The 26,748-nt window shown below is 46.0% G+C and overlaps 1 protein-coding gene across 4 annotated transcripts in view; it reads right to left on the bottom strand.

The window, feature by feature from the left end:
- The window catches only part of CHRFAM7A (CHRNA7 (exons 5-10) and FAM7A (exons A-E) fusion), an 88,730-nt gene that overhangs the window by 40,115 nt on the left and 21,867 nt on the right, over window positions 1–26,748 (bottom strand). The window contains exons 1-3 of one of the 4 annotated variants that reach the window (XM_044980572.1): window positions 18,096–18,197; window positions 15,839–15,928; window positions 1,070–1,114 (exon numbers count right to left, since the gene is read on the bottom strand). In XM_044980572.1, the coding sequence (XP_044836507.1) occupies window positions 1,070–1,072 (3 nt within the window). In that variant the 5' untranslated portion in view covers window positions 1,073–1,114; window positions 15,839–15,928; window positions 18,096–18,197. Of the gene's footprint in view, window positions 1–1,069; window positions 1,115–15,838; window positions 15,929–18,095; window positions 18,215–18,248; window positions 18,528–26,748 lie in introns of those variants that run through there. The other 3 variants (XM_044980573.1, XM_044980574.1, XM_044980569.1) reach the window with 3 other exon arrangements.

The following is a 26,748-nucleotide window of genomic DNA, read 5'->3' as shown; positions in this document are numbered from 1 at the left end:
TTGTATAGGGGCAGATTTTCCCATGGTGTAAATTAGCATAGCTTCACTACGATCATTTAACGTCCACCAATCTATACCAGTAGAGAATTTGGTATTGAATGGTAACTGCAGGGTAAGAGTTCTGTGTCAAGAATTTGTCATTGCAGCATAATTAAAGATAGGGCTAAATTTTAGAAAATGTGCACCCTACCATACATGCACAAAACAGGAGCACAAGGAAAATGCATGAATGTGCCCATAACTGAACATTAGGCAACTGGAGACGATGTCTGCCATTACCGTGTTTTGCATGCAACTAAGTCTCAGAATTATGGACATTTAACCCAAATAATTCTTTTCTTTTCACAGTTATTTTTGACACAGTACCATGTATAAATAATTTCTTTTAGGTATCACTTGCAATCATAGGCATTTGATTAAAATCCTCTTGCAGTTTCTTAAGACAGACAGCAGATGTAGCAGACATGGAAAGATTGATATCCTTAGGAGAATGGCAGCAAACCACAGGAATAAATAACTCCTTTGGGATAAGTCCATCCTCCATAAGAAGAAACATCTAGAGAGTCTCAGAATAGTCACTCTATCAACAAGGTTGGCAAAATATTTATATAAATGTGTGAAATTGTATTTCATGTTCTCTTTCACTATCAAATATGATTTAAGAAAAGGTGCCAGATTTGTTGCAATCGGTGCATTTTGTACAATACCATAAGTATCATTACCCAGGACCCCTTAGGACTGCAATATCTTGCAGTGATCTAGTGTTTAGAGTGACTGAAACAAATGCAATGTATTGAGTTTATAAATCCTTCATATATGGTACAACAATACAACTCATACAATTTTATAAGTATCTATGAGATAATGTGAAGTCCTTCTCCTGACAGTCCAAAACCTTAAACCCAGAATCATCTATTCTACAGGATGTATCACCTCAGAGCTATCCCGTATGTCTCAGAACAAAGAACAAAAACTTGCAAGCAACATGAATGTGGGTTTTATATTTGTTGGAAATGAAAAGCACATTTAAAGCTGCATTTGAAGAGAGATTTTATGTTTCACAACTTACCATTTGTAACCAAATGTTGGTTGTTAACACTTGATTCTTTTCATCCTGGGGAGAAGAGAAAAAAATAAAAATAAACAACTCAACATCTGTTCATGGAAAGGACTGTGGCAGGGGTGGCCAACCTATGGCTCCGGAGCTGCATGCAGCTCTTCAGAGGTTAATATGCGGCTCCTTGCATAGGCACTGACTCCAAAGCTGGAGCTACAGATGCTAACTTTCCAGTGTGCTGTGGGGTGCTCACAGCTCAACCCCCTGCTCTGCCCCAGGTCCTGACACCACTCCACCCCTTCCCCCAAGGACCCTGCCCCTTCCCCCGAGCCTGCCATGCCCTCGTTCCTCCCTCCTCCCCACCAGAGCCTCCTGCACACTGCAAAACAGCTGATTGCAGCGGGTAGGAGGTATAAGGAAGGAGGGGCAGGCGCTGATTGGCAGGGCTGCTGGTGGGCAGGAAGCACTGGAGGGGGGTAGCAGATGGTGGGCTACTGACATATTACTATGGCTCTTTGGCAATGTTCATTGGTAAATTCTGGCTCCTTCTCAGGCTCAGGTTGGCCACTCCTGGACTGTGGTAACATCGTTCAAGAAGTTTTAGTGAATCACATAGTCAGACAGTTATGTTAATGTATCTTTCAATAAAAGTGATCCTGAGTAGTATGTCCTGTTAGCCTATGTGAAACCAGTTATGACTCTCGGTACCCCACTGTAACACAGTTTTTGAGGGGTTTTTTAAAATTGTTTTTATGCTACTACAGCCCTGTACTGCTGGCATCTCTGAAGTGTTTCTTCTTGGTTTGTCCCTGAGCCTTTTTCTTTAATGTAGCATGTTGCAAAGGCAGAACTACTTGCACTAGACGTTGCTCATTTCAACTTCGCTTACAAGCAGCTCATCTACTACTTAACTTAACACATCAGAAATGGAGTTACACCAGCATTATAGAAACAATATGAACAACAAAACCCGGATAATTGCAAATACCTGGATAATTGCAAAACGTATGCAAGTTTAGAGCCTGTTTCTGCTACTCTTAACCATGCGGAGTAGCATCTTACTGTACAAAGTCCCATTGATTTCAGTGTATCATGGTTTTAACCCTGTGTATGGGGAAGTGCATTGATACAATGCCCCAAGAGCATCCTGGAAACCAGACTGTGACTCAAAAAAAATCTCAATTTGTCTCAGGGTTCCACACAAACACACTCCAGGTAGATGTACTTTGTACCAGCCCTATCACTGAATAGGTCCTCAGTATACTGGCACAGAAAAATTGCCTCACGTATTATGGGGTGGAGCTGTTGCTTGGCTGGCCACTCACCAGTATGGGATGGGGAGTAGCAGCTCTGAATAGCCCCTAACTTACCTACATGGACACACACAACATAATAGGTCAAGAAAAAGTTATTACTCAATGCAAGTAAGGGTGGCAGAACTAACACCTTAACTTTAGAGTCAACTAAGCAGATAATTTCCTCAGTTCTCAGACATGGATAAATATTTGTAACCTCAAGACCCTGGATCTATCAGCAATTACTCAGCCCTCAACCAGACCTTCCTTAGGGTATTTCTGCCTCAGTGGGATTCTATCAAGGTAATGGGATACACTGCACTCCAATTCCCATCACTAGAATTTGTTTTCTGAGCTGAATGTAAAACACCAGCCTTTTCTGTCTTGAATCAAACTGAAGCTCTCTCTCCATAAATTTTACCCCCACCCCCACCCCTGAGCTCTACCAAAGAAAGTACATGGGAACTCTTTGGAAATTCCACAGCATATCCCAGAGTCACCTGTACAGTGTGGAAGGACTCTCAAACCAGATGATACATCTACAACCTCTACAATTTTAAAGCAAAAGTAATCTATGTTTTATTCTTCACCAAATAATAAACGTCCAAACACAACTGTATTCAAATTTTACATACAATACACGAGTCGTCTTCAACTGAAAATGTATATATGCAATTTAATCTGTAATCCATTTGTTTGCAGACTTTTGAATGAATGGAAGGGCTGAAAGACCTTTAACTGTAGCAGTATCAGGGCAGTGCAGTAATAGTTATACAGCATATAAAACCAGCTATAGCTGCCAGAGAAGATGACATTTTAATAGCAAATGGAGACATTTAAAGAGGAACATCAATAAAGGTGTGAAATTGTTACTGAATCGCATGGGATCCCAACAACTGAATGTACAGCATAAAGGCAAATGAAAGAATTCAGATAAAAATACCCCCTTAATTAGTATTCTGCATGGCTCCATTCTCCCGCTAGATGAGTCTACCTAGCCCCCATAAAAGTCAATGGGATCTGTGCCCACAGCCAGTGGCAGAATTTAAAACTTTCTCTTTATATTCTGTCGCATTCATACAGCGAATCCTGCCTTTCATCCAAGACTCCCTCCAACAGGCAAACATTTATGAGTCTTCGGGCAGGGGGGAATTGTCTCATCTACCCTTCAATACTAGAAGTACAGAACTTGCTGCAGGCTAAAGGTATGTCTCATGAGATTAAAACAGTAATTAAAGCTATTATGGTTGCCAAAAGATATAGCTGATGGTTGAGTAAAGGCATTGCTTTTTCTGTAGAGATTCACAGCAGTCCTTGATCGATATTAACTGCTATTACTCTGTAACATTTGTGTGATGCATCACTCAAGTACCTATCAGTGTTATTAGAGAGTTTGCCGGTCCCAGTAGCATAACAGGACTAGCTTCCAGTGGACATTAACTCATTAATTAATGAAGAAATGATGTCCACTGGCTCATTCACTATATTGCAATCAAAAGGTTTCAATACTTTTCTAGTCACTGGTGTTATCCATCTTTTGGGTGAGGTGTAAAATCAAGATCCTGACAACTTGTGATCAGTATCATCTCCAGCACCTTGCATCCGACTCCACTCCCACGGCTCCCAGTTCTGAGCAATATTGCTCTTCCTCATATCAGACGAGAGATTGTTACTGGAAAAAGTATGCGCCAACTCAAGCCTGCCACTGCACAATGAGCTTTTTAATCCACCAGCTGCACATTTGCTGTCACATCGCCCATTATGGTCTCATCCGCCACGCCAGGATGTTAGGGCAGAAACACTCTGGCGAGAGGAATGGATATCTGTTATAATCCCCACCCTACAATTTGCCAGCCTGGTTTTGACCTGTCCCATCGCCAATGGTCCCTGTTGAACAGGTTCCGGACCAGGCAAGTTCTCTGTGCAGCCAACCAGTATCGCTGGGGCCTTGGTGATAGCCCTTTGTGCAGCTGTGATGCAACACAGATGATGACGCACATTGTTGATGAATGCCTGCTGACTAGATTCAGCGGGGGCCTAGAAGAACTGCATCATGCCACTGAAGATGCCATCACTTGGCTCGATGACTATACACATGCTAAATAAATTAAAGATCTCATAGCACTTTTCTCAAGGCTATGCGTTTTAAACACAGGTGGGCAGACAAATCCCAAATACACCTTGTCTAGTCTGTAACAGCCATGCAAAAGCATATGCAGGACACTACCAACGTGTGAATTCAAATTGGGAACATTTTACATGCACTTTCCTCAGTGTAAATGCCTGCTCAAGGTGCAAGGCAGTAGAGAAGTAGGTAGCTGGTTGAAATCTTGTTGCAGAACTGTTAGCCTAGTGAATGTGCATCATTAAGCAACATGCTTCCCTCCTGTTGTGTATTTTGTTATTTTAAAAGTTTAGCACCTGAAAGCGGGATTTGAACATAATGGCACCCATTTGGATCACTATATTTAAGGTCCCATTAGTGTTTTAATCATAAACCCCCAACTTCTAGGGCATTCTAACTCAGCTGTAAAAACTTCACTGCAGGCTGAAGCTTGGTTTATAATATTCCTGTCCTGGAGAAAATTATTTCACACACTTTAGTTAAAATTGGTTTGGCTGGTTTTCATCAAAAAGAGGGGCAGACTGGCAGTTCTCCAGTTTCAGAAGCTTTGCATTGCACTCTGCAATCTCACAAACAACTTCAATTGGGGTGGGAGGGAACATTCTTCAGGTTTTTGTGTGTGTGTGTCTCATACTGAACAATGCTTTTGAATATGATGGATAAATTCTGAAAAAACAGCTTCTCAGCAAAATACATTTACACTGTTTTCCATCACAGCTGTGTGCAACCTCTTAACAAAAGGTTTAGACACTAAAATGGATCATGAAATTTTGCTCACATTCCATCACATTTCAAATTTGTCATGTTTTTGCAGTATTTTAGCAGCAACTATTTGGGGGGGAAAGAGTGTCGCACCCAGTGAGGCACACCATTTCTAGAGCTTCTCTTACAAATATTGTTTTTAATATGAAAAGGAAAGGAGGACTTCACATTGCACCTGGAGGTGTCATAAACAACACCACCACACAGAAAACAAGGCCAGTAACAAAATGACTCACTTTGGGGCGGGGGGTACCATGTTAGCTACTTTAGTTAATGCAGGCCTTAAATCACACAAGAACAGGGGTTCTCAAACTGGGGGTCGTGAGGTTATTACATGGGGAGGTCGCGAGCTGTCAGCCTCAACTCCCAAACCCCACTTTGCCTCCAGCATTTATAATAGTGCTAAATATAAAAGTGTTTAATTTATAAGGGGGTTCACACTCAGAGGCTTGCCGTGTGAAAGGTGTCACCAATGCAAAAGTCTGAGAAACTGCACAAGAATAACAGTGTGATTCGTGGTGACTATTGAGAAAGTATCTGTCAAACAGCTCAGCTCACCAGGGAACGTTACTTTATTCATTTAGTGGTCTGACTAATCCTTTGGCTACCAAACTCATGGCTATAGTAACGATTCAATACTGTACAGGGTAAATTGTTGCCAAGCTAAGTATGATAGTAGGCTGGGTCTATGGAAGTAATGAAGGGGAGGTAACTGTGATCAGTGAGGCTACGGAGGTTATATATTCTCTATCCCTAAGTGGATGGGGATGGAACTGAAAGCTGGAAATTTCTCTGTGTAAGCGTCTAACAGTAATAGCTTCTAACAATGCTTTCTCTCCCCCTTTCCTTTGTTGTTATTCTTAACATTCAATGATCTCTCAGGCTAACTTTCTTTGGGAAACCCAGTATCAGATCCTCCCCCTACTCTTCCCAAAACCGTCACCTTCAATAAAACATGCTTAGAGAAGATATAGGGAAATGTAACAAGCATCCTTATAAGGGGCTTTAACCCAGCCAGCCTTCAAGTGGGCATGAGCCCAGCTAGTATTTATGTCTTAAGCACATCGAAGGATGTGCAGTGAACCCACCCGCAATTGTGTGATAAATGCTAAAGGAATAACTCTCCCTAACGACAGTGTCTGGCAATCCACCTGCCCATGCACTCCAAAACAGAATTAAGGGCTGCTACACGGTGCTTTTCTCACTTAGCCATGAGTTAAGGGGCAGCATGCAGCTGCACCACTGTCAAAGGAGCTGCAGGAGGCACTGTGCCTCACAGAGGAAGAATTCCTCTCCAGCTCTCCTATTGGTCTACTAGGAAAGTAATTTATTTCATCCTTCTTCAGGGTTCAGCTTACTCCACTCAGCCCACTCTTCAGACCGATGTATGAGGTACAGGTGAGAGAGAGAGATGGCATGGCTCACCCACTTCCACCTATGCCCTGGGAGAACACTGGCTGCACAACCCCTACTATAATCCATGTAGTCCTAATGCAGCTGCACTGAGGATGGGCAAGAGCCTTCTTCTCCTGGGCAGGGTTGGTGTCAATCTAGTCATAAGAGTTCCCATCCGTTTTTCTTAGCAATTGCATAAAGTAGATGTGTACTTGGTTTGAACAGGGAGCTATTCAGACATTCAGAACATTTTCAGCACTTGCTGATGGGCTGTTTTGGAATGCATCACTAACTCTATTCAAACTATCAGAATATGAAGGCTATATGCAACGTTTAGTGATATAATGAAGCACAATGTATTTCTTACTTACAGAAAACATGTACTAAATATATGAATAAATGTAACTCTTATATAAACCAAACTGTAGCTCCACTAATATCCGAATAGTGACCATTAATACTATTTAATAATAATTTACTGCTTGGTTCTTATTCCTGCTTGACTATATGGTGGAACAAAACATAAGCAATCAATAATTTGCAATTCCACAAGCCATATAATTAAAAAGGCTGAATGCTCCCCTGAACTGTGCTGTAATGCCATTCAAACATTTTATAAAACCAGTAAGCTTTTAAGTTTACTTTAAGAAGTGAAGCTATTGAGGACCAATCACACTTCTTGGGTACCTTTCCAACCAGTTCTTCTCAATACATTTATTTGTTATCCCTTTTACAATTTCTCTATTAAAAAAAACAAACACTTGTGTTAACTCTTTGGACTATTTCAGTCTCTCTAAGCCCTGGTCTTCACTACGAGTTTAGGTCAAATTTAGCAGCGTTAAATTGATTTAACCCTGCACCCGTGCACACGACAAAGCCCTTTTTTTCCACTTAAAGGGCTCTTAAAATCGATTTCTGTAATCCTCCCCTGACGAGGGGACCTTGCTGAGTCGAATTTGGGATAGTGTGGTCGCAGTTCAACGGTATTGGCCTCCGGGAGCTATCCCAGAGTGCTCCATTGTGACCACTCTGGACAGAGCTCTCAACTCAGATGAACTGATCAGGTAGACAGGAAAAGGCCTAAGTGTCACCGCCATCGCCTCCTCATCTGGTTTTGCTTTTGCAGGTTCTGGTTCTGCATATACTGCAGGATAATGCGCATGGTGTTTACAGTGCTCATAATTGCCACGGTGATCTGAGCGGGCTCCATGCTTGCCGTGCTATGGTGTCTGCACTGAAAAAATGCGTGATGGAGGGAGAGGTGACTGACGATATGACTCACAGGGAATTAAAATCAACAAAGTGGGTGGGTTTGCATCAAGGAGAAGCACACACAACTGTCACACAAAATGGCCCCCTCAAGGATTGAACTCAAAATCCTAGATTCAGCAGGCTAATGCTCAAACCATTGAGCTATCCTTCCCTCCACTATTCACAGAGAGAGGGCAGGGGGGAGCAAATGAATAAAAATGAATACAAAACAAATCTGGTCTCTTTCTTGTTTTGATCCACTCCATCTCTCTTATATATCTTAGGCTGGCAGCAGACGGTGCAGTACGACTGCCAGCCATCGTCCTCTCCTGGCTGCTCGCCAGAAGACGGTGCAGTACAACTGCAGGCAGGACTGAATCTCCATGAGATGAAACTTAAAAAGAGAATGACCTGGAGTCACTCCCATTAATTTCCAGGAACCCCTGACCCTCACTGAGGTCTGCCAGGAGCACCCATGTCTGCCCAGGCACCCTGACCGACCTCACCGAGGTCGGCTAAAAGAGCACCCAGGAGACGACGACAACGGCTACCAGTGCACCGTCGGCTGACAAAAGGCAATGAGCTGCTGCTGTGTAACAATGCAGTACCACGTCTGCCAGCAGAACCCAGGAGACGTACGGTGAGCTGAGCGGGCTCCATGCTTGCCGTGGTATAGCGTCTGCACGGGTAACCCAGGAAAAAAGGCCCAAAACCATTGTCTGCCATTACGTTCACAGAGGGACGGAGAGGGGGGCCTGACTACATTTTGGGGTGACTCCATTTATGGGTCTCTAACTTGATAAGCTATAAAGGAGCCTGATTTCAAGAATCACTTTTAAGGTTGCTCAAGTTGAACACCCAAAAATGTTGGCACCCAAGATCACTAATCACTTAGAAAAATCTTAGCCCCGCCATTCTTGGACCCCATATTGGAAAGACAGACCATTATAATGCTTATATACGTGGCTAGTAAGTTAGAGTGGACATTGGAACCTTAACTGTGAATTACCTAGCATACTAGTTTTCACTTGCACTCCAAACATTATTTTTATGTAAGTAAATGAGTGAAATACTGGCCATGCTGAAGTCAATAGCAAAACTCCCAGTGATTTCAACAAGGCCAGGATTTCAACCAACGATTTTGAGAAGGAAGTCTGTTCAGTGTTCGCTGGCTGACCACATCAAGCCTCTTAAATGCTAATTTTTCATGTGACTAAAAGTTGCAAAGATGATCCTCTAAAAGGTTTCTTCCTTCTTTTAATGACACAGTTTGCTTCCAGACTACGCTAAGAAAGGCCTCCTTGTACTGGATCAATTTCACTGTATCTTAAAGGATTTTTTTAAAAAATATTGTAAGGTATACCTCATTATAGAAAAATGCTGAGCTCCAGAGCAGCTAATCATAATGCGACAGGACTGTTTCAGCCAGATGCTGGCCACCAACAACACAACTATCAATTTCTCATTCTATACTGTCACTTATTTACAGGTTTTAGCAGGATAACATTCAACTAGGTTATTTACTTCATTCTCTCTTATCTCATTGTCTCAGCACTTCCTAATTAAATATTTGAAGCATCTTTTGATCCACTAGGTTAAATAATTGGTACCTAATGATGCTTTTTCCTGCTTTTTTGAAACCCTAACAATGGTCTCTAGTTAATGAATTTACCACTTAATAGACTGAGGTTTTCCTCCCTTTTTAGGGTCACATACTGAGCTCACTATACTGTACCTCAGCAGAGTGAAAGAGCCAGAATTAATGTCTGATCCCTTCAGCCTCCACAGCTTTACTGTTCATAGATAAGGCTGGAGGGTGATTTAGACCCACCTAAAAATCAATTGCAATTGGCAAAAAGACACTAAAAATCCTCTCTACACACCGTGCTGCTCCTTGGCTTCTAATTGATAGTTTTGTGACAATGTCATACCAAGCTATTGCCAAGAGGAAGCTGAGGTTCACTGAAGCTTTCAGGCCATATGAGACATAAGCAGATAAATTTATTTCAGTAGTGATGTACTGGAGGTGGCTGCTAAAAGCCCTTTGCTACAGTTCTGCCACAAAACTAAACAGGTTAGGATGATTTCCCTGCTCCTGAAAGCAGTATTCAGAGGATGTGTGAACCCAACTCATTCATAACATTTCAACTTTTATAAGAGCCCCTCTTAAAATTAGCAAACAAAACCTGTTTGGAAAGGAAGAAAGGTTCAGTGGCCAGGGAACTAGCCCACACCATGCTCTGCCACAGACTTCCTGTGTGACCTTGGGCAAATCAGTGAGCTTCTCTGTGCCTGAATTGCCCATCTGTAAAATGGGGAGAATAGCACTTCCTACCTCACAGATGTGTTGTATGGATAAATCCATTAAACAGTGAGGTGCTCAGATTGTGCTGTGATGGGGATTATATTGGTGCCATAGATATAATGGTACTTAAGGCTGTGGCAGGACAAACACCATCCATCCAAATGGAAATATGAGGATTAAGGGGAAATACTGTGCATTCCTCTCTACTTTCACATTCCTGCACTATCAATAATGCACTCCAGCACTTCCATCTCCAAGAGATACCCAAAAGAAATATGTAATCCCATCCTCATCACACTTGCATTCTAACATGAAACTTAACAGTGACCTCAGATGCTTTTATAACAGTAAGTCAGCACATTTGATTGTCGCACATTCCGTGCAGTTAGGAAATTAATGCTGCTGAGGTAGCTGTTAAGGTTTTGCATTAGAGTCAAAGTTTGATGAAGTTAGGATACGCTTACTTTTTGTTATCTGAAGGTGAGCACCTTATGGAGTGTATAACTGATAACACTCCAGGCAACATGAAAATTGAAAGAATGCAGTGGGTAAGATTTGTTAGAAGAGGTGAGATGTAAATTTCTGGTTTCCTCTTTCCCAGCTCAGGGAACTTTTCCCTGGGCTACAGTGGGGTGGGTGGGTGGATGAGTGAGTGGACTGGATAGGGTTGGTCTCGTCTCTCCCCCTGGGAAGAAATGGTTTATTCTTGTTAGAAGCCTATATGGAGCGGAGTGCTAGAAATTTCTCTGTCACTCAGAGATAGGGGATGTTTAACCTCACACACACACCCCGACAACAACTACACCTCCCCCTTCGTTAATTAAACAGAGCCTACCAAAGTATTTGTTTTAATTAAAGTTATGTCTAATCAGATTGACAACTGCTGAAGTACAGGACATAGCCAACAAACATGGTTAGATAGAGGAGTCACTGGGATGTTGGTTATACATACAAACCAAAAAATAATAAATAAATACAATCATAGAAGATTAGGGTTGGAAGAGACTTCAGGAGGTCATCTAGTCCAACCCCCTGGTCAAAGCAGGACCAATCCCCAACTAAATCATCCCAGCCAGGGCTTTGTCAAGCCAGGTCTTAAAAACCTCTAAGAATGGAGATTCCACCTCCTCCCTAGGTAACCCATTCCAGTGCTTCACCACCCTCCTAGTGAAATAGTGTTCTATATATCCAACTTAAACCTTCCCACTGCAACTTGAGACCATTGCTCCTTGTTCTGTCATCCACCACCACTGAGAACAGCCGAGCTCCATCCTCTTTGGAACCCCCCTCCAGGTAGTTGAAGGCTGCTATCAAATCCCCCTCACTCTTCTCTTCTGAAGCCCAGTTCCCTCAGCCTCTCCTCACAAGTCATGTTCCCTGATCTTTTTCTTTGCCCTCCACTGGATTCTCTCCAATTTTTCTACATCCTGGACACAATACTCCAGATGTGGCCTCACCAGTGCCGAATAGAGGAGAATAATCACTTCCCTTGATCTGCTGGCAATACTCTTAGTAACACAGCCCAATATGCCATTAGCCTTCTTGGCAACAAGGGCACACTGCTGACTCATATCCAGCTTCCCATCCTCTGTAATCCCCCAGTCCTTTTCTGCAGAACTGCTGCTTAGCCAGTCGATTCCCCAGCCTGTAGCGGTGCATGGGATTCTTCCACCCTGCTTAGGGGGGAGGGATAGCTCAGTGGCTTGAGCATTAGCATACTAAACTCAGGGTTGTGAGTTCAATCCTTGAGGGGGTCACCTACAGATCTGGGGCAAAAATTGGTCCTACTAGTGAAGGCAGGGGGCTGGACTCAATGACCTTTCAAGGTCCCTTCCAGTTCTAGGAGATTGGTATATCTCCTATTTTTTTAAAAAAAAAAATACTCCAATTTGTCTAGGTCACTCTGGACCCTATCCCTACCCTCCAGCATATCTACCTAAAACATTAATAAACTAATGTGTTGTCAACACTCAATTTGGGGGTTTGGTTTGGAGCACATATTTACCATTATGTCTAAAATTTTCTGTAGACAAACACTATCAATGTAATTAATATACTAGGAAACAGTGCATGAGGAGGAATGGTATAGACAAAGGAGTACTTTAGATTTCTTGCAAAAGGGGTATAAATAAAAATGAGACAATCTAGTGAAAAAACTGCCGAAAGACTAATAGTTTAAAAATCACCCCTTTCTGTATCGATTCATTTTTCATCAAACCACAAAGAAAAATTCAAATCATACTCAAAGTTTTGATTCTATAGTCTGGGTTTTGTAATTCCAATAAGATATTTTTGCAAACATAGGTTTAAAGCTCTGTTAAAAGGGAATTCTGTAACACAGCCTTAACTACGGTGCAGCAGCAATAGTTTTGACAATCCATCACTGTCTTAAGCTCTAACAATGATAGCAAAAGACACAACCTATCACAAATGGAAATTAAGCAGGTGAGCTACTATATAGCCCACCCTGCAGTATATTTCACCTCTTTCATGGTTACTCCCCCAACCTTGGCATCCTAGGTTTCGGATGTAAAAGGAGTTTCCTCTTAAACCAACTGAATGCTAGATATACCTGATGCATCTGGCAGTGCTGGACCAGACGGCCAAGCTGCTCATTTTGGACCTGATCCTGTAAAGTGCTGAATGCTTCCTGAAAGCCACAGGCCACTCTAAACCCAACCACTCCAAGCGCCGAGTGGAAGCTGAAGGCATCCAAGACATCACCTTTTTTCCTCTTCTACATACAAGTCCAAATTCAGCCATGGAGCAACTTTCCTGGTAGAGTTCTACTGGACTCAGTGACTCTCACATCCTTTCAACTCTGAATCTCTCTGGCTTTAATCAGACCATTAGGGATAAAGTATTACAGCAGTGCTCAGGATTGAGCCATGTGCCTCCTGTAACATTAATGGGAGTCTTACTAGAAAATCCATACAATCTAGCCTGAAAATGTCTCCATTATTGTTAACAATACTTGATGGTTGTTCTGTAGTTCAATTTAGTTGCACATTTTATTGACGTATTGAAAGAAATGTTAAAAAACAATGAAACTTTTTAAAAAACTAAGTCTAAAAAGAAAAACCTTTCCATTAAAGTGTGAAGGCCCTTGGGCTTAATTCAATTATAGTCTATGACGCGTGTACAGCTGCCTCCAGCTCATTCTCGACACAAGATCTTTGTAAAATAGGAAATTAGCATGTGTGAGCAGCAACTACTCTAGTAAATGAAGTAACTCAGTTATTTTCTTCCTGAGAACAAAAGTTGTTAATGTATGCATAGAAATTATAATATATAAAATTATACATATAGAAGGTGGGTGCACAGGTGTGGTTTACACGCACGCACACACACAAAATAACTTCCAAATTGTCTTTTAAAATGACAGTTTTCAGTTAAACATGCATGAAAGAACACTTATTATTACTGATGCCCTTTATGCCATGCAGAAGAAGATTGCTTTAACCCATAAAATACCCTACACCATTCTCAGTGTGCACTTATGGTATGACATCTTTAACTCTTTCTGTGAAGAGTTTTATCTTGAGTGCTTATGATCTCAATGTACAAGCCATCAGCACCATCTCCTATCCTGAAGAGCATGCTGTCATGCTAAAAACAATGAAAGATAAGGAATAAAAGTGTCCATCTTCTTTACGAGTTAAAGGGCTAGCAAAAGGCTAGCTTCGCAAAACTGCTACTACAGCCAATCACAATACTCAGCACTACAAGTGTAATCTTTTGCACTGCAGGTATAGCCAGTGGTGAGCTGCAGCCGGTTCGCACCAGTTCGCGGGAACCGGTTGTTAAATTTAGAAGCCCTTTTAGAACCGGTTATTCCCCGTAGGACAAACTGGTTCTAAAAGGGCATTTAAATTTAACAAGCGCTCCCGGCTGCGGCCCCAGCTCACCTCAGCTCTGCCTCCACCTCCTGCCATGAATGCTCCTCCCTGCTTCTTCTCCCGCCCTGCTTCCCGCGAATCAGCTGTTCGCGCGGGAAGCCTGGGAGGGCTGAGAAGCAAGCAGGTTTCCCGCTCAGGCACAGGAAGATGACGCTGAGGTAGGGAACTAGGGGGGCCGTGTGCCCCGGCCGGTCTCCAGCCAGGTCCCGTCCCCGGCCGCCCGGCCCCGCGTCCCCAGCTCCCCGGCCCCGCGTCCCCGGCCCTCCCCGGCCACGGCCACGACCCTCCCCGTCCCCGGCCGCAACCCTCCCCGTCCCCGGCCGCCCGGCCCCCCGACCCCGACCCTCCCCGGCCCCGCGTCCCCAGCCGCGACCCTCCCCGGCCCCGCGTCCCCGGCCACCCGGCTCCGGCCGCGACCCTCTCCGGCCCCGCGTCCCCGGCCACCCGGCTCCGGCCGCGACCCTCCCTAGCCGCCCGGCCCCGCGTCCCCGGCCGCGACCCTCCCCGGCCCCGCGTCCCTGGCCACCCAGCTCCGGCCCCGCGTCCCCGGCCACCCGACTCCGGCCGCGACCCTCCCCGGCCCCGCGTCTCCGGCCGCGACCCTCCCCGCCCCGCGTCCCCGGCCACCCGGCCCCGCGTCCCCGACCCTCCCCGGCCACAGCCGTGGCCCACCCCGGCCCCGCGTCCTCGACCCTCCCCGGCCACGGCCGCGGCCCACCCCCGCCCCGCGTCCCCAGCCGCGACCCTCCCCGTCCCCAGCCGCCCGGCCCCGCATCCCTGACCCGCCCTGGCCCCGTGTCCCCGGCAGCCTGGCTCCGGCCACAGTCGTCCCCGGCCACCCAGCCCCGCGTCCCTGGCCGCGACCCTCCCCGTCTGCGGCCGCGGCCCTCCCCGGCCCCGCGTCCCCAGCCGCGACCCTCCCCGGCCGCCCGGCTCCGGTAGTGCGGGTCTGGGCATGGCGGGGGCCGCAACCCCACCTACCCGGATGCCCGGCTCCGGACACGGCCCCCCAGCTCCGGCCCGGCCTGGCCCCGTGGCTCCAGCCGCCCGGCTCCTGCTGTTTTGCCACGGGGCCGGGCTCCGGCGCGGGTCTGGGCGTGGCGGCGGCTCCGGCTGCCCGGTTCCAGCTCTAGCTGCGGCCCTCCCTGGCTCCGCCGGGCCAGCCGCCTGGCTCTGGCCGCCGGGCTCCCGCCACATCCTCCGGCTCCGGCCGCACCACTCCTGTCCCGGCCCCGCGTCCCCGGGCTCCCGGTTCCAGCAGCGGCCGGACTGTAGCCGCCAGCCACGTCCAGGCAGCGCAGTAAGGGGGCAGGGAGGGGGTGTTGGAGAGAAGGTAGGGGAGTTTGGGGGTGGGGGGGGTCAGAGGGCAGGGAACAGGGGGATTGAATAGGGGCAAGGGTCCTGGTGGGGCAGTCAGAAAGGATCAGGGGTTGGATGGGGCGTTGGGATGCAGTCAGGAGCAAGGGTTCCGGGGGCAGTCAGGGGACAGAGAGAAGGGGTGGTTGGATGGGGCAAGGATCCTGGGGGGCCATCAGGAATGAGAGGAGGGGTTGGATGGGGTGGCGGAGGGCACTCAGGGTACAGGGAAGGGGGTGGATGGGGCAGGGGTCCCTGGGGTGGGGGGGAGCATCAAGGAACGCGGGGGGTTGGATGGGGTAGGAGTCCCGGGGGGAGGGGCATGATCCCTCCTGGGGTGAGGAGGGAACCGGTTGTTATGATTTTGGCAGCTCATCACTGGGTATAGCTCACCTTGTTGCAGCTGAGAGTATCAGTACCACATGTGCTTTCACCAATTCCAGAGGTTTGCCTACGTTAATAGGGACAAGGCGAAGAGAAAGGCTGGGAAACTAAGCAGAGTAACACAAAGTGTCACCCCAAAAGGGCACAAATATAAAAAAAAGAAGAAAAAAGAAAGCCTGGGGACAGTTTGGATCCAGGGCTTCAATCTTTAATTTCTGTGCAGTCCATCCACCAGAAAGGTTTTGCTTTCCCCCCAGCCACTGTGTAAAAGCCTGATCCTGCAATTACTTAATACCAGGCTTGCTATCAAACTATTCAAAGTAGCAATCCACATTCTGCTTAGTGTTTGGTTGACTGGGCCATTAGCAGCCTATGGAAAAGCAAAATATTTTTAGTGTATGGGCTACGGAGTCATCAAACACCAAAGCTCTGAATCTGAACTGTTCCACTACACTGCTAATGTGTGTCACTCACTACCACTGATAGTTATGCATGTGCATCCAATGTAGGATATACTGCAGTCACTTTATATGTTGGAACAGAAAAGCTTTAGAGGTTCTAAAGTTATCATTTTCTAGCCTCATTTTTGGATTCACTGTTTCTGCTTCTTTGTGGGGGGCTGATAGAAAGGGTCTTCTTTGTTTGTTTTTCCCCTCTTTGTAGATATAAAATATATTTTTAAAATAACGAGGAAAAAACTTAACCAAAGTTATGTCACAGAGAGAGACCACACTTGATCTACTTGATTTATGAATTCCCATGACTTACTGCACACATTTCTATTCAGCTCAATTATAAAATATATCTGAAGACTTAAAACTGTAGTTACATGGACCGCAAGCATGCACTGTAATAACTGTGTTCTGTACATTTATTTTAGGGATAAATCCCGATTCCATTGAATTCACTCGCCAAACTCCCAGTGACTTCAATCAGACCAGGATTTAACCCTGAATTAGAGTTAAATACTAGATTTAGGGCCAGATTCACATTGACACTCAGACAATGCAGAGGAGCTAGACTCTAACTGGCATCAGAAAACTGATAATCTCACCATGGGTACGGAAGCTCTTAACTGGCAGAAGGCTGGCAGTGTGCTCCTGTGCTAACTTCCCCACACACACCCCAGATCACACAGGAGTCCTACTAGGGGATGGTGGGGAGGAAAGCAAGGAGGGAGGAAGTTGGCTTTACCAGTTCTCAGCTGGTATGTGTTCCCTTAGAGACCACACACCACTGGTGTAAGTTAGCGTAGTCTATCTACAAGCTGCTCTAACTCATGCTGGAACCAGAATAGCACAGAATGGCCCACAGGATCAGGGAGCTGTAAATGACCCCCAACCCCCCTGTGCTGGGCAGAGCTTAGGCACAAGAAGGGATCCAGCTCTCTCACTTTATATTTTAGTTTATTACAGTTTGAGGATTTTTAAAAAAACTTTCCATATAGAACCTGAACAGCCAGCCAATGCACAATGTATAAATCAAAGGGCCAGGGAAGCTTCTAATTAGAGTTTTATGACTTTTTGATTTACTCTATGTTTACTCTTATTTATCTACATATATATCAGATCTGAGCACTCAAGTATGTATCCTTGCCATAACCATACAAGGTACAGAAGTATTATCCCAGGGGTTCTCAAACTGGGGGTCATTACCCCTCAGGAGGTCATGAGGATATTACATGGGGGGGGTCGCAAACTGTCAGCCTCCACCCAAACCCTGCTTTGCTTCCAGCATTTATAATAGTGTTAAATATTTTTAAACGTGTTTTTAATTTATAAGGGCGGTTGCAGTCAGAGGCTTGCTGTGTGAAAGGGGTCACCAGTACAAAAGTTTGAGAACCACTGTATTATCCCCATTAACAAATGAAGAACTGAGGCATAAAGATCAGGCAAGTTGTCCAAGGTTATACAGAAAGTCCATGGCAAAGCCATGGATTGACCCTAGCTCCAAGTCCCATTCTAGTGCCTCAACCAGAAGACCCTTCTTTCCTAGGGTGGCTGGAGGTCTAGAAATGCACCAGACCCAAGCATCAACCCCCATGAAAAGCCGCCAACATACTTCACTGATAAGATCAATCAAATATGTATGGAGCTGATGAGGAAAGAAAATTCCACTCCCAAACTTTTATTCACCTCACCACCCTGACTGAGTTTGGTCTTATCATAGACACCAAAGCCATATTAAAGCCACAACCTGTGAAACAGATCCATGCCCTTTCTACTAAGGGAAATGGTTAATGACTCTTTCAGAGAAACACACCTACCAGACTCCTTGAAAAATGTAGTAGCTCACCCAATCCTCACAAAGCCAACACTCAGCCACAAAGCTCTCTTCAACTACTGTCCCATCTCCAGCTTCTCATTGCTAGGCAAAATAAATGTGAAAGTAGTAACCCATCAGCGAGCATCCTGGATACCTCACAATCAAAGTTCAGACCAGGCCACAGCACAGAGACAGCTCTGGTGACACTAAAAGATGACCTCTTCGTGTCCAGGGATCAGGGCCGGCTCTAGGCACCAGCCGACCAAGCACGTGCTTGGGGCAGCACCTTGGGGTGGGGCGGCGCTCAGGGGGTTTTTTTTGTTTTGTTTTGGTTCAGCGGGGCAGCGCTGGAGGGTTTTGTTTGTTTGTTTTTGTTTCCGCCAAGCGGCGCTCGGAGAGGGGGCGTGTTTCGGCGGTGTGGCGCTCAGGAGGGGCGGGGGCTTAGGCGGCGCGGTGTTCGGGAGGGGTGGGGCTTTGGGCAGTATGGAGCTCTGGGGGACGGGGGCTTGCGCGGCGTGGTGCTGGGGGGGCTTTGGCAGCGTAGCGCTCAGGGGGGCGGAGCTTCGGGCAGCGCGGTGCTGGGGGGGCTTTGGCGGCGCAGCGCTCAGGGGGGCGGGGCTTTGGGCAGCACGATGCTCGGGGGTGGGGCTTCGGGCAGCGTGGCGCTCTGGGGGCGGGGCTTCGGGTGGCGCAGCGCTCAGGGAGCGCGGGTTTCGACGGCACGGCGCTGAGGGGGGTGTTACAGCAGGGCAGTGATCTTTTTTTTTGCTTGGGGCAGCAAAAAAGTTAGAGCCAGCCCTGCCAGGGATGAAGATAAGATCGCCAGGCTCACACTACCGGACCTCTCTGAAGCCTTTGACACAGTAGACAATGTACTGCTCATGTGACACAGCTGGAGTATATGGTCCAGCACTGTAACAGATCCAATGGCTCCTCTCCAGCAGAGTCCAGAGCAGTAATGGGTAACTGCTCCTCCCTCCCAAAAGCCCTCACCTGTAGGGTCTCACAGTGATCAATACAATCCCCTCTTTTCTTCAAAATCTACATGAGACCACTCAGAGATGTAGTGAGACACTAGGGGCTTAACTGCCAACGGTACGCTGATGACACTCAACTTTATAGCTCATTCTCAAAAGATGCAACCACCCCCACTACTACAATGTCAGAGCCTGGTCATCTTTAGGAAATGTTATAAAACCTTCCTCTTTGAGAAAGCCTTTTCCACAGTAAGCGGCACTGTCCCAATACAACATCCTCCCCAACCCAAGCACCCCCAAGAAACCCTACCACAAGCAGAATTTTGACCCCCAAAGGGAGATGTGCCAGAGACTCCATGAAGACCACTAGGGACTTCATTATTTCTATTGATTTTACATGTGAGGTGCTTAGATATTATGTTGATGGGTGGTAGTATAAAAAGCAAGATAAATACCATAGATAGAAAAGGGTTCAAATGTAAAACTATTTACATCTGTTGTATAATTAAAGAAAGTTATACTGATTTTATTAAAGTTTGTTATGGAGGTCGCAGAAGTCACGGAATCCGTGACTTCCAAAGAACTCCGTGACTGAAGCCCCAGTGGCTGAGAGCTGCAGGGTCCCACCGCCTCCTGCAGTGGCAGGGAGCTGTAAGGTACCCCCAGCCGCCATGGACAGTAAGGGTACCCAGCAGCTCCCCAGCCACTGTGAGGAGGGGGCAGGGGGATCTCCACAGCTCCCCGGGTTCCGCGGGAGAGGGGGCAGGGGACCCTGGAGCTCTGAGCCCACCTGGACCTCCCAGCCACCCCACAGTTGCCCAGACCCTTCCCGTTTTATCATGGATAATTTTAGTAAAAGTCAAGGACAAGTCAAGGGTTTCCATTAATTTTTCTTTATTGACCATGACTCGTCTGTGCCTTTTACTAAAAATATCCATGACAAAAGCTTAGCCTTAGTTATAACAACTGAACAAACAAGCAGCCACTAAAACACCACACGGAGCTGTTTTAGAAGTAAATCTGCACACTACTTCAGGACACCAGGGATGTTTATTGGTTGATTTCCCTGCAGGTGGTTCCATTAACAAGGTTAAATAAGAGGTAAGCAGACATGCAGTTATGGGCTTCATACCACTTCCTGAGCACTTCAGATAATTACCTGTCTAAATTTCCCTAATTTTATATTTCTGCAAATAAAGTGCTTTGCTCTTGGTGCCTCCCATTTTAGGCTAAATTTTGCCTTCAGTTAATAGTATGTAAATCAATGGGGTGACACAGATGTAAGTGAAGGGAGAGTCTAACTCTTCCTCTTTGTGGTTATTCTTAGGGAGCAATCATGTTTAATTTTCAACAATATAAAGAGGCTGTTTTTTGCTACTCCATATGCAAGTGCTTTTATATGTAGCGTACATTGTCACTGTCTCATTCCAGGTATATCTAAGCTAAAAGCTAAAAGCTAGAAGCATTGGTTTGAAGACTGACAGGCAAACAAGTTCTATTCAGAAGACACAATATTAATTCAAATAAGTACCATGTTTGGTTATAATATTTAAGATTTGAATTCTTCTATTGGAGAAGTAGTCTATAATTTGGAAAAGGGTTTTCTTTCATTCTATTTACATTATATTGAAAGGAGTTTGTTCACATTCCACCATCACTTTTTATATCAATAAGTTGCATGGTAATAACTTATTATGGTATATTCTTTTCTGCAAGACTTCATATGAGTTTAAATTAAAAGGAGAGTATGTAACATTTTATTTACTACTTTTGGACCATAGTAGTATGTAGGAGCAGATCCACAGCTGATGTAAATCAATGTAGCTCCATTGTCCCCAACAGACTTACACCAGTTGAAGACGGGAATGTTCTAAAATCAAACATGGACAAAATTCAGCCCTCACATACTCGTCTATTTCCCATTAACTTCCATAGGGATGTAACATTGTAGAATTTGGTCCATATATGTAAAGAGAAAAGTTTTTGTTTTCTGTATGCAGCGTGTATTAAGTAATAATTTGATTTACTGTTCAATGGCTGCAACATAAAACAGTACTTAGTCTCCATTGTTCTCTTTTTTAAAAAACAACTGAAGAACAATAACTCTGAACTTTCTTTTTGATTGTGAAAATTGCATAGAATGTATTTATTTCAGTCCCAAAACTTTCTTGACTTACCAGTTATGTAGAAGACTACTTAAGCTACCCAGGCTCAGAGCACAGAAACTACATCCAGTACTGTAATTTTATTTTATTAGCTGCTTTATAGTGACTATTAATAATTACTGTAAGACGTGAATTTGCTGATTCTGTTATTTTAGTAAAAGGTACTATGTAAAATGTGAAAGCTTTATGTTCTCATCCCTGTACTCTACAGCAATCCATCATTACAGAATCTCTTTTCTAGGACCTTAATCATTTTCACAGTAAGGCTCCAAACCTCAATCACAGGTGGCATATTATTAAATGCCCACTTATAAAGATGATGCTTTAACTGCTATACTTTTTGCATTAATGGAGAATCCATACCTACATAGTTGGGAAATGTAAAGAAGTGAAGTAGTTTGCTTCTATGAATACTGCTAATTAGTTAATTCATTGCTAATTATTTGCCTACAATTGTACCCCAAAAGGAAAATGGAAGAAGAGGAGGTTACTCACCAGTGCAGTAACTGATGTTCTTCGAGATGGGTGTCCCTGTGGGGTGTCCACTCCAGGTGTCGGTGTGCTCTGCGCCTTCGCTTGGAGATTTTTACGGCAGTACTCGCACAGGCCTCATGCGCCAACCATGTCTCAATTTGCACGGCTGGGCTCCTCAGTTCCGTCTCTACAATGGAGACCGCTCCAACTTCAAAGTAGAGCAGAAAGGGTGGGTAGTGGAGCACCCACAGGGACACCCATCTCGAAGAATGTCAGTTACTGCACAGGTGAGTAACTTCCTCTTCTTCTTCAAGAGATGTCCTTGTGGGTGAAATGTGCCCTAACAGAAGTTGGAGAAGTTATGTTCTTCAGATGATAACAAAGGCGGATGCAGCCCATTGTCCAATTAGAAAGTCTCTGGTTAGAGATGGATGTACCTCTGGATCGCTCCACGATGGAAACAAAGAGTTTCAGGGAAGTCCTAAAAGGTGTAGTCCTGTCCAAATAAAAGGATAATGCGCTGCACATGTCTAGCGTGTGCATCATTGACTCAAAAAGGTAGGCAAATTGATAGGTTCGTTGATGTAAAAAGACGAGTGCATCTTGGGAAGAAATTCGGGGTGCATTCAGAGGGTGACTCAGTCCTTAAAAAAATATAATGTACGGTGAGTCAGCCAGGAGCGCTCCAATTTCTCCGGCACATCTGGCAGATGTAATTACAACTAAAAACGCAGTTTTCATGGAGAGATGCAGGAGAGAGCATGTTGCCAGCAGTTCAAATGGTTGGTGCATCACACATGTGAGGACTAAGTGAAGGTCCCAAGGTGGAGTGGGTGGTTTAATGTCCAGGTATAGGGACTGGAGGCCCTTGAGGAACCGCTTTGTCTCCAGTCTTGTGGTGAAATGTCACAATTGCAGCTAGATGCACTTTTATGGAGCTGAGGGAGAGCCCCGATAGTTTAAGTTCTAAGAGATAGTCGAGTAGTAGCAGAAGAGGCGCGGTTTGTTTGGCTGCTCACCAGTGGGTGAATCTCGTCCACTTATGAAGATAGTTGGTACGTGTGGATTGTGTTCTATGTAACAGTACCCTTTGTACCTGTTCAGAGCAGTCTAGTTCCTCATTAAAGAACCATTGAGAAGCCATGCTTTCAGGTGTAGCATGGTTATGTTGGGGTGGTATAGTTGACCGCTGCACTGTAATAATAGGTTCGGAAGGAGGGGAAGCGAAATCGGCAGGCAAACAGACATCTTCATTAGAAATGGATACCATGCCTGTCTGGGCCACATAGGGGCTATTAGTATGACCCTGGCACTGTCTGTCCGTATTCGGTGTCAACGGTGTGGGGCGTCATCATTAGTGCCTAGGTCTCTGGCGTTGTTGATTTTATTGATCATACGGTCTCTGGCGTTGTTGAGTGTAGGCTGGATAACATGGGCACTGATAAGGCTGATACCTATATTGTCTCATTCTAGTCGATGGTGTGCGGATACCTAGGGATCTGAGCGTCGCTCTGGAGTCCTTCATGGTGTGCAATACTTCGTTGATCTTTGTAGCGAATAACTTCTCTCCATCAAAGGGGAGATCCTCCATGGTATTTTGAATCTCACGTGGGAAAGAAGATGTAAATCATGAAGCCCGATGCATAACGACAGCCGTCATGGTGGACCGAATTTGGTGCTGGGTGGGTGAAAAGGAATTCTGAGCCCTTGAATAGGACATAGTATCTCCGGTTTGGGCATTTGCAGGTAGGGGTTAGAGTTGCTGGTGTTTTCCAGATATTCTTGGCAGGGTCCATAATGGCTGCATTAATAGGGAGGGCAATCCTGGATGCACTGGAAGGTTGTAATACGTTGGTCAGCTCATGATGATTTTCTGACACCTCTTCCATAGTAATCTTGAGTTTGTTAGCCAATCTTTTGAAGAGGTCCTGAAAATGAGTAAAATCATCCGCTGTTGTTGGAGGTAGGGGCATAACAGCATTGTCTGGTGAGGGCGATGAGTTACTATTGGTTGGAGAGGTGTCAGGTGCCCCCTCTTCCATGTGCAGGGTTGCAGATTGTTCCTGTCCTTCAGTCGTAGAAGTATGCACAGGTTCAGGAGGAGATCTGTTGTCACCTCTTCTGGGGCTGTGTCAGTCACTACAGTGTCTCCTGTATGATCCCCACAGGCTCCTATAATGCCACTGTCTGGGGCATGGCATGGGTGGTCCCATTCATGGGTGTCTATACCAGGGTGGTAGATCCTGGGAATATGAGGACCTTGGTCTCCTTGGTCCCATGCTAGTAAGAGTGTGAAGAGGGGAGGAATGGTATGGTGAAAAAACTCCCTGAACATCATCATCCTCATCACTAGAGAAGTGAGAGGGAATAGCGGTTAGCTTTCGGAGCCATGCTGACGGTTCTGGTGAGAGATCAGTACCGAGCAGCAGGGATTCTGGGGTCAGTGTTACTGGCAAATCCCTTGAATAAATGAACTGCAGTACTGAGGTAGTTGCAGCCATAGTACATTGTGTTGGAGGTGACAGTGGAGCCGTGGGGTCGGCCAATGCCAAGTGCTGCTGTGCTGTATGGGCAGGCATGGGTGGTTGAGATGTTGGTGCCGCGACAGCAATCGTACTTGGCTGTGGCACGGGCAGGCTTTGCTGAGTTGGCACCGGGTCTTTTGCAGCACTGATCGGTGCCGTATGAGAAGAGACAGGCGACTTTAAGCGTGAAGCATCGGCGCTGGAGCGGTGCGTATTGGCAGCAGCCAGGATACGGGCAGTGCCGGAGGTGCCCAGAGCATTGTACGTGCTGAGCCGCGGAGCAGTCGGCACCAAGATCATTTGGACAGCAGTTGATCTCTGTGAGGCGAGAAAGGTGGCCATTTTTTTTATCCTTTACTGACCCAGGTGGATTTTGTCTTGAAGAGGACTCCGCACCTGTGTCAGAGGCAGGTCTGAGGGACTTCTCCTTTGAGATTAATTTGAGCCTCAGGTCTCTGTCTTTTCATGCCCTTGCCTTTAATTTACTGCACTGGGCATACTTTTGGGGAACGTGGGACTCCCCCAAACAGCGAACACATTGAGAGTGGCCATCCGAGATGGGAATGGCATCTCTGGATGTAGTGCACCTCTTAAAACCTGCTGAGCCAGGCATATTATGAACTGACAGGAAAACAGGAAGGGGAAAAAACTTTTTTTTTTTGTTGGAGAGAACGGGAAAAGGACAATTGAAACTAAATATTCAGTAAAACTGTGTAAAAACTAACTAAACTAGCTAAAGTGAAAAAAAAAATTGAGCGAGTCGGCTGAGCTCCAGCTCAGGCCACAACGGTAGAGAAGGAACTGGAGAGCCCCGCATGAGGAAAGGTTAACAAAAGTGCATAAACGTAGTCTTGAGAAAAAAAAGACTGGTCTACACTACGACTTTAGGTCGAATTTAGCCGCATTACCTCGATTTAACCCTGGACCCATCCACACAATGAAGCCCTTTTTTTGACTTAAAGGGCTTAAACCGACTTAAATCGATTTCTTTAGTCCACCTCCGACAAGGGGAATAGTGCTGAAATTGGCCTTGCCGGGTCAAATTTGGGTTAGTGTGGATGCAATTCGATGGTGTTGGCCTCCGGGAGCTATCCCAGAGTGCTCCTTGTGACCGCTCTGGACAGCGCTCTCAACTCAGATGCACTGGCCAGGTAGACAGAAAAAGGCCTGCAAACTTTTGAATTTCATTTCCTGTTTGGCCAGCATGTTTGCAGAGCTCATCAGCCTGATGTGCACATTGCCAGGTTACATTGCCCAGCCCATGCTTTGTGAGAAGTCTATGACCATGTCCCTCTCGTCACCGCGCTGCCATCGCCTCCTCACCTAGTTTTGCGCGAAATAATTGTTTGCCGTTGCTCTGACGGAGGGAAGGACAACTGATGACATGGAATTAAAATCAACAAAAGGGGTGGCTTTGCATCAAGGAGAAACACAAACAACTGTCACACAGAATGGCCCCCTCAAGGATTGAACTCAAAACCCTGGGTTTAGCAGGCCGTTGATTTCACAAAACAAATTGGGTCAGTTTCTTGTTTTGATCCATCTATCTTTTACATCTTAGGCTGGCAGCAGACGGTGCAGTACAACTGCAAGCCATCGTCATCTCCTGGGTGCTTGGAAGATGCTGCATTATGATTGCTAGCCATCATCATCTCCTGGCTGCTCACCAGAAGACGGTGCAGTAGGACTGCTAGTCATCGTCATCTCCTGGGTGCTCAGATGGTAATGACCTGGCTGAGTCACTCCCATGTCTGCCCAGGCACCCCTGACCAATCTCACTGAGGTCAGCTAAAAGAGCACCCAGGAATATGATGACGATGGCTACCAATCGTAATGCACGGTCTGCTGCCAAAAAGCAATGAGCTTCTGCTGTGTAGCAATGTAGTCCCACGTCTGCCAGCACCCAGGAGACGTACGGTGACGGTGAGCTGAGCAGGCTCCATGCTTGCCATGGTATGGCATCTGCTCAGGTAACCCAGGAAAAAAGGCGTGAAATGATTGTCTGCCGTTGCTTTCACAGAGGGAGGGAGAGGGGGCCTGACATGTACCCAGCACCACCCACAACACTTAGCTAGCGGGGAGGCAATGAAAAATGATATTAACAAATACCACTTTTCACAGCAGACTGACTCAGCCCTGGCAAGCTGGGGGACAAGTTAAGCCTTGAATGGGGAGGTGGGTAGGGAGGCAGCAGGGACCAAAACAGGGGCCAAAGCCCAGAGCCCAAAGTCCCATGGTCAGAGCCCGTGGCAGGAGCCCACTGCCGTGCAGCTGGAGCCTGTCGCCCGTTACCCCAGGACTGAGGCCAGAAGCCTGAGCCCTACTGCCCCTGGGAAGGTGGGGAACACACCGGCTGTCTCCTTCTCTGGTATTTGTGGCTCCAGAGGAGGGCAGGGACCAATCCCTCTTGGCAGCCCTAGAGGAGTGGCCGCTGTTTTGCTCCTCTCCCCCAATCACCACTCAAGAGGCTATGGCTGCAAGAAAAGCCCCTGCTGACCCCAAGGCTGGTCTAA

Source organism: Mauremys mutica, chromosome 11, assembly GCF_020497125.1.
Source record: "Mauremys mutica isolate MM-2020 ecotype Southern chromosome 11, ASM2049712v1, whole genome shotgun sequence".
Taxonomy (NCBI): Eukaryota; Metazoa; Chordata; order Testudines; family Geoemydidae; genus Mauremys; species Mauremys mutica.
Note: the sequence above shows the minus strand (reverse complement) of the source record. Positions and strands in the feature narration are given on the sequence as shown.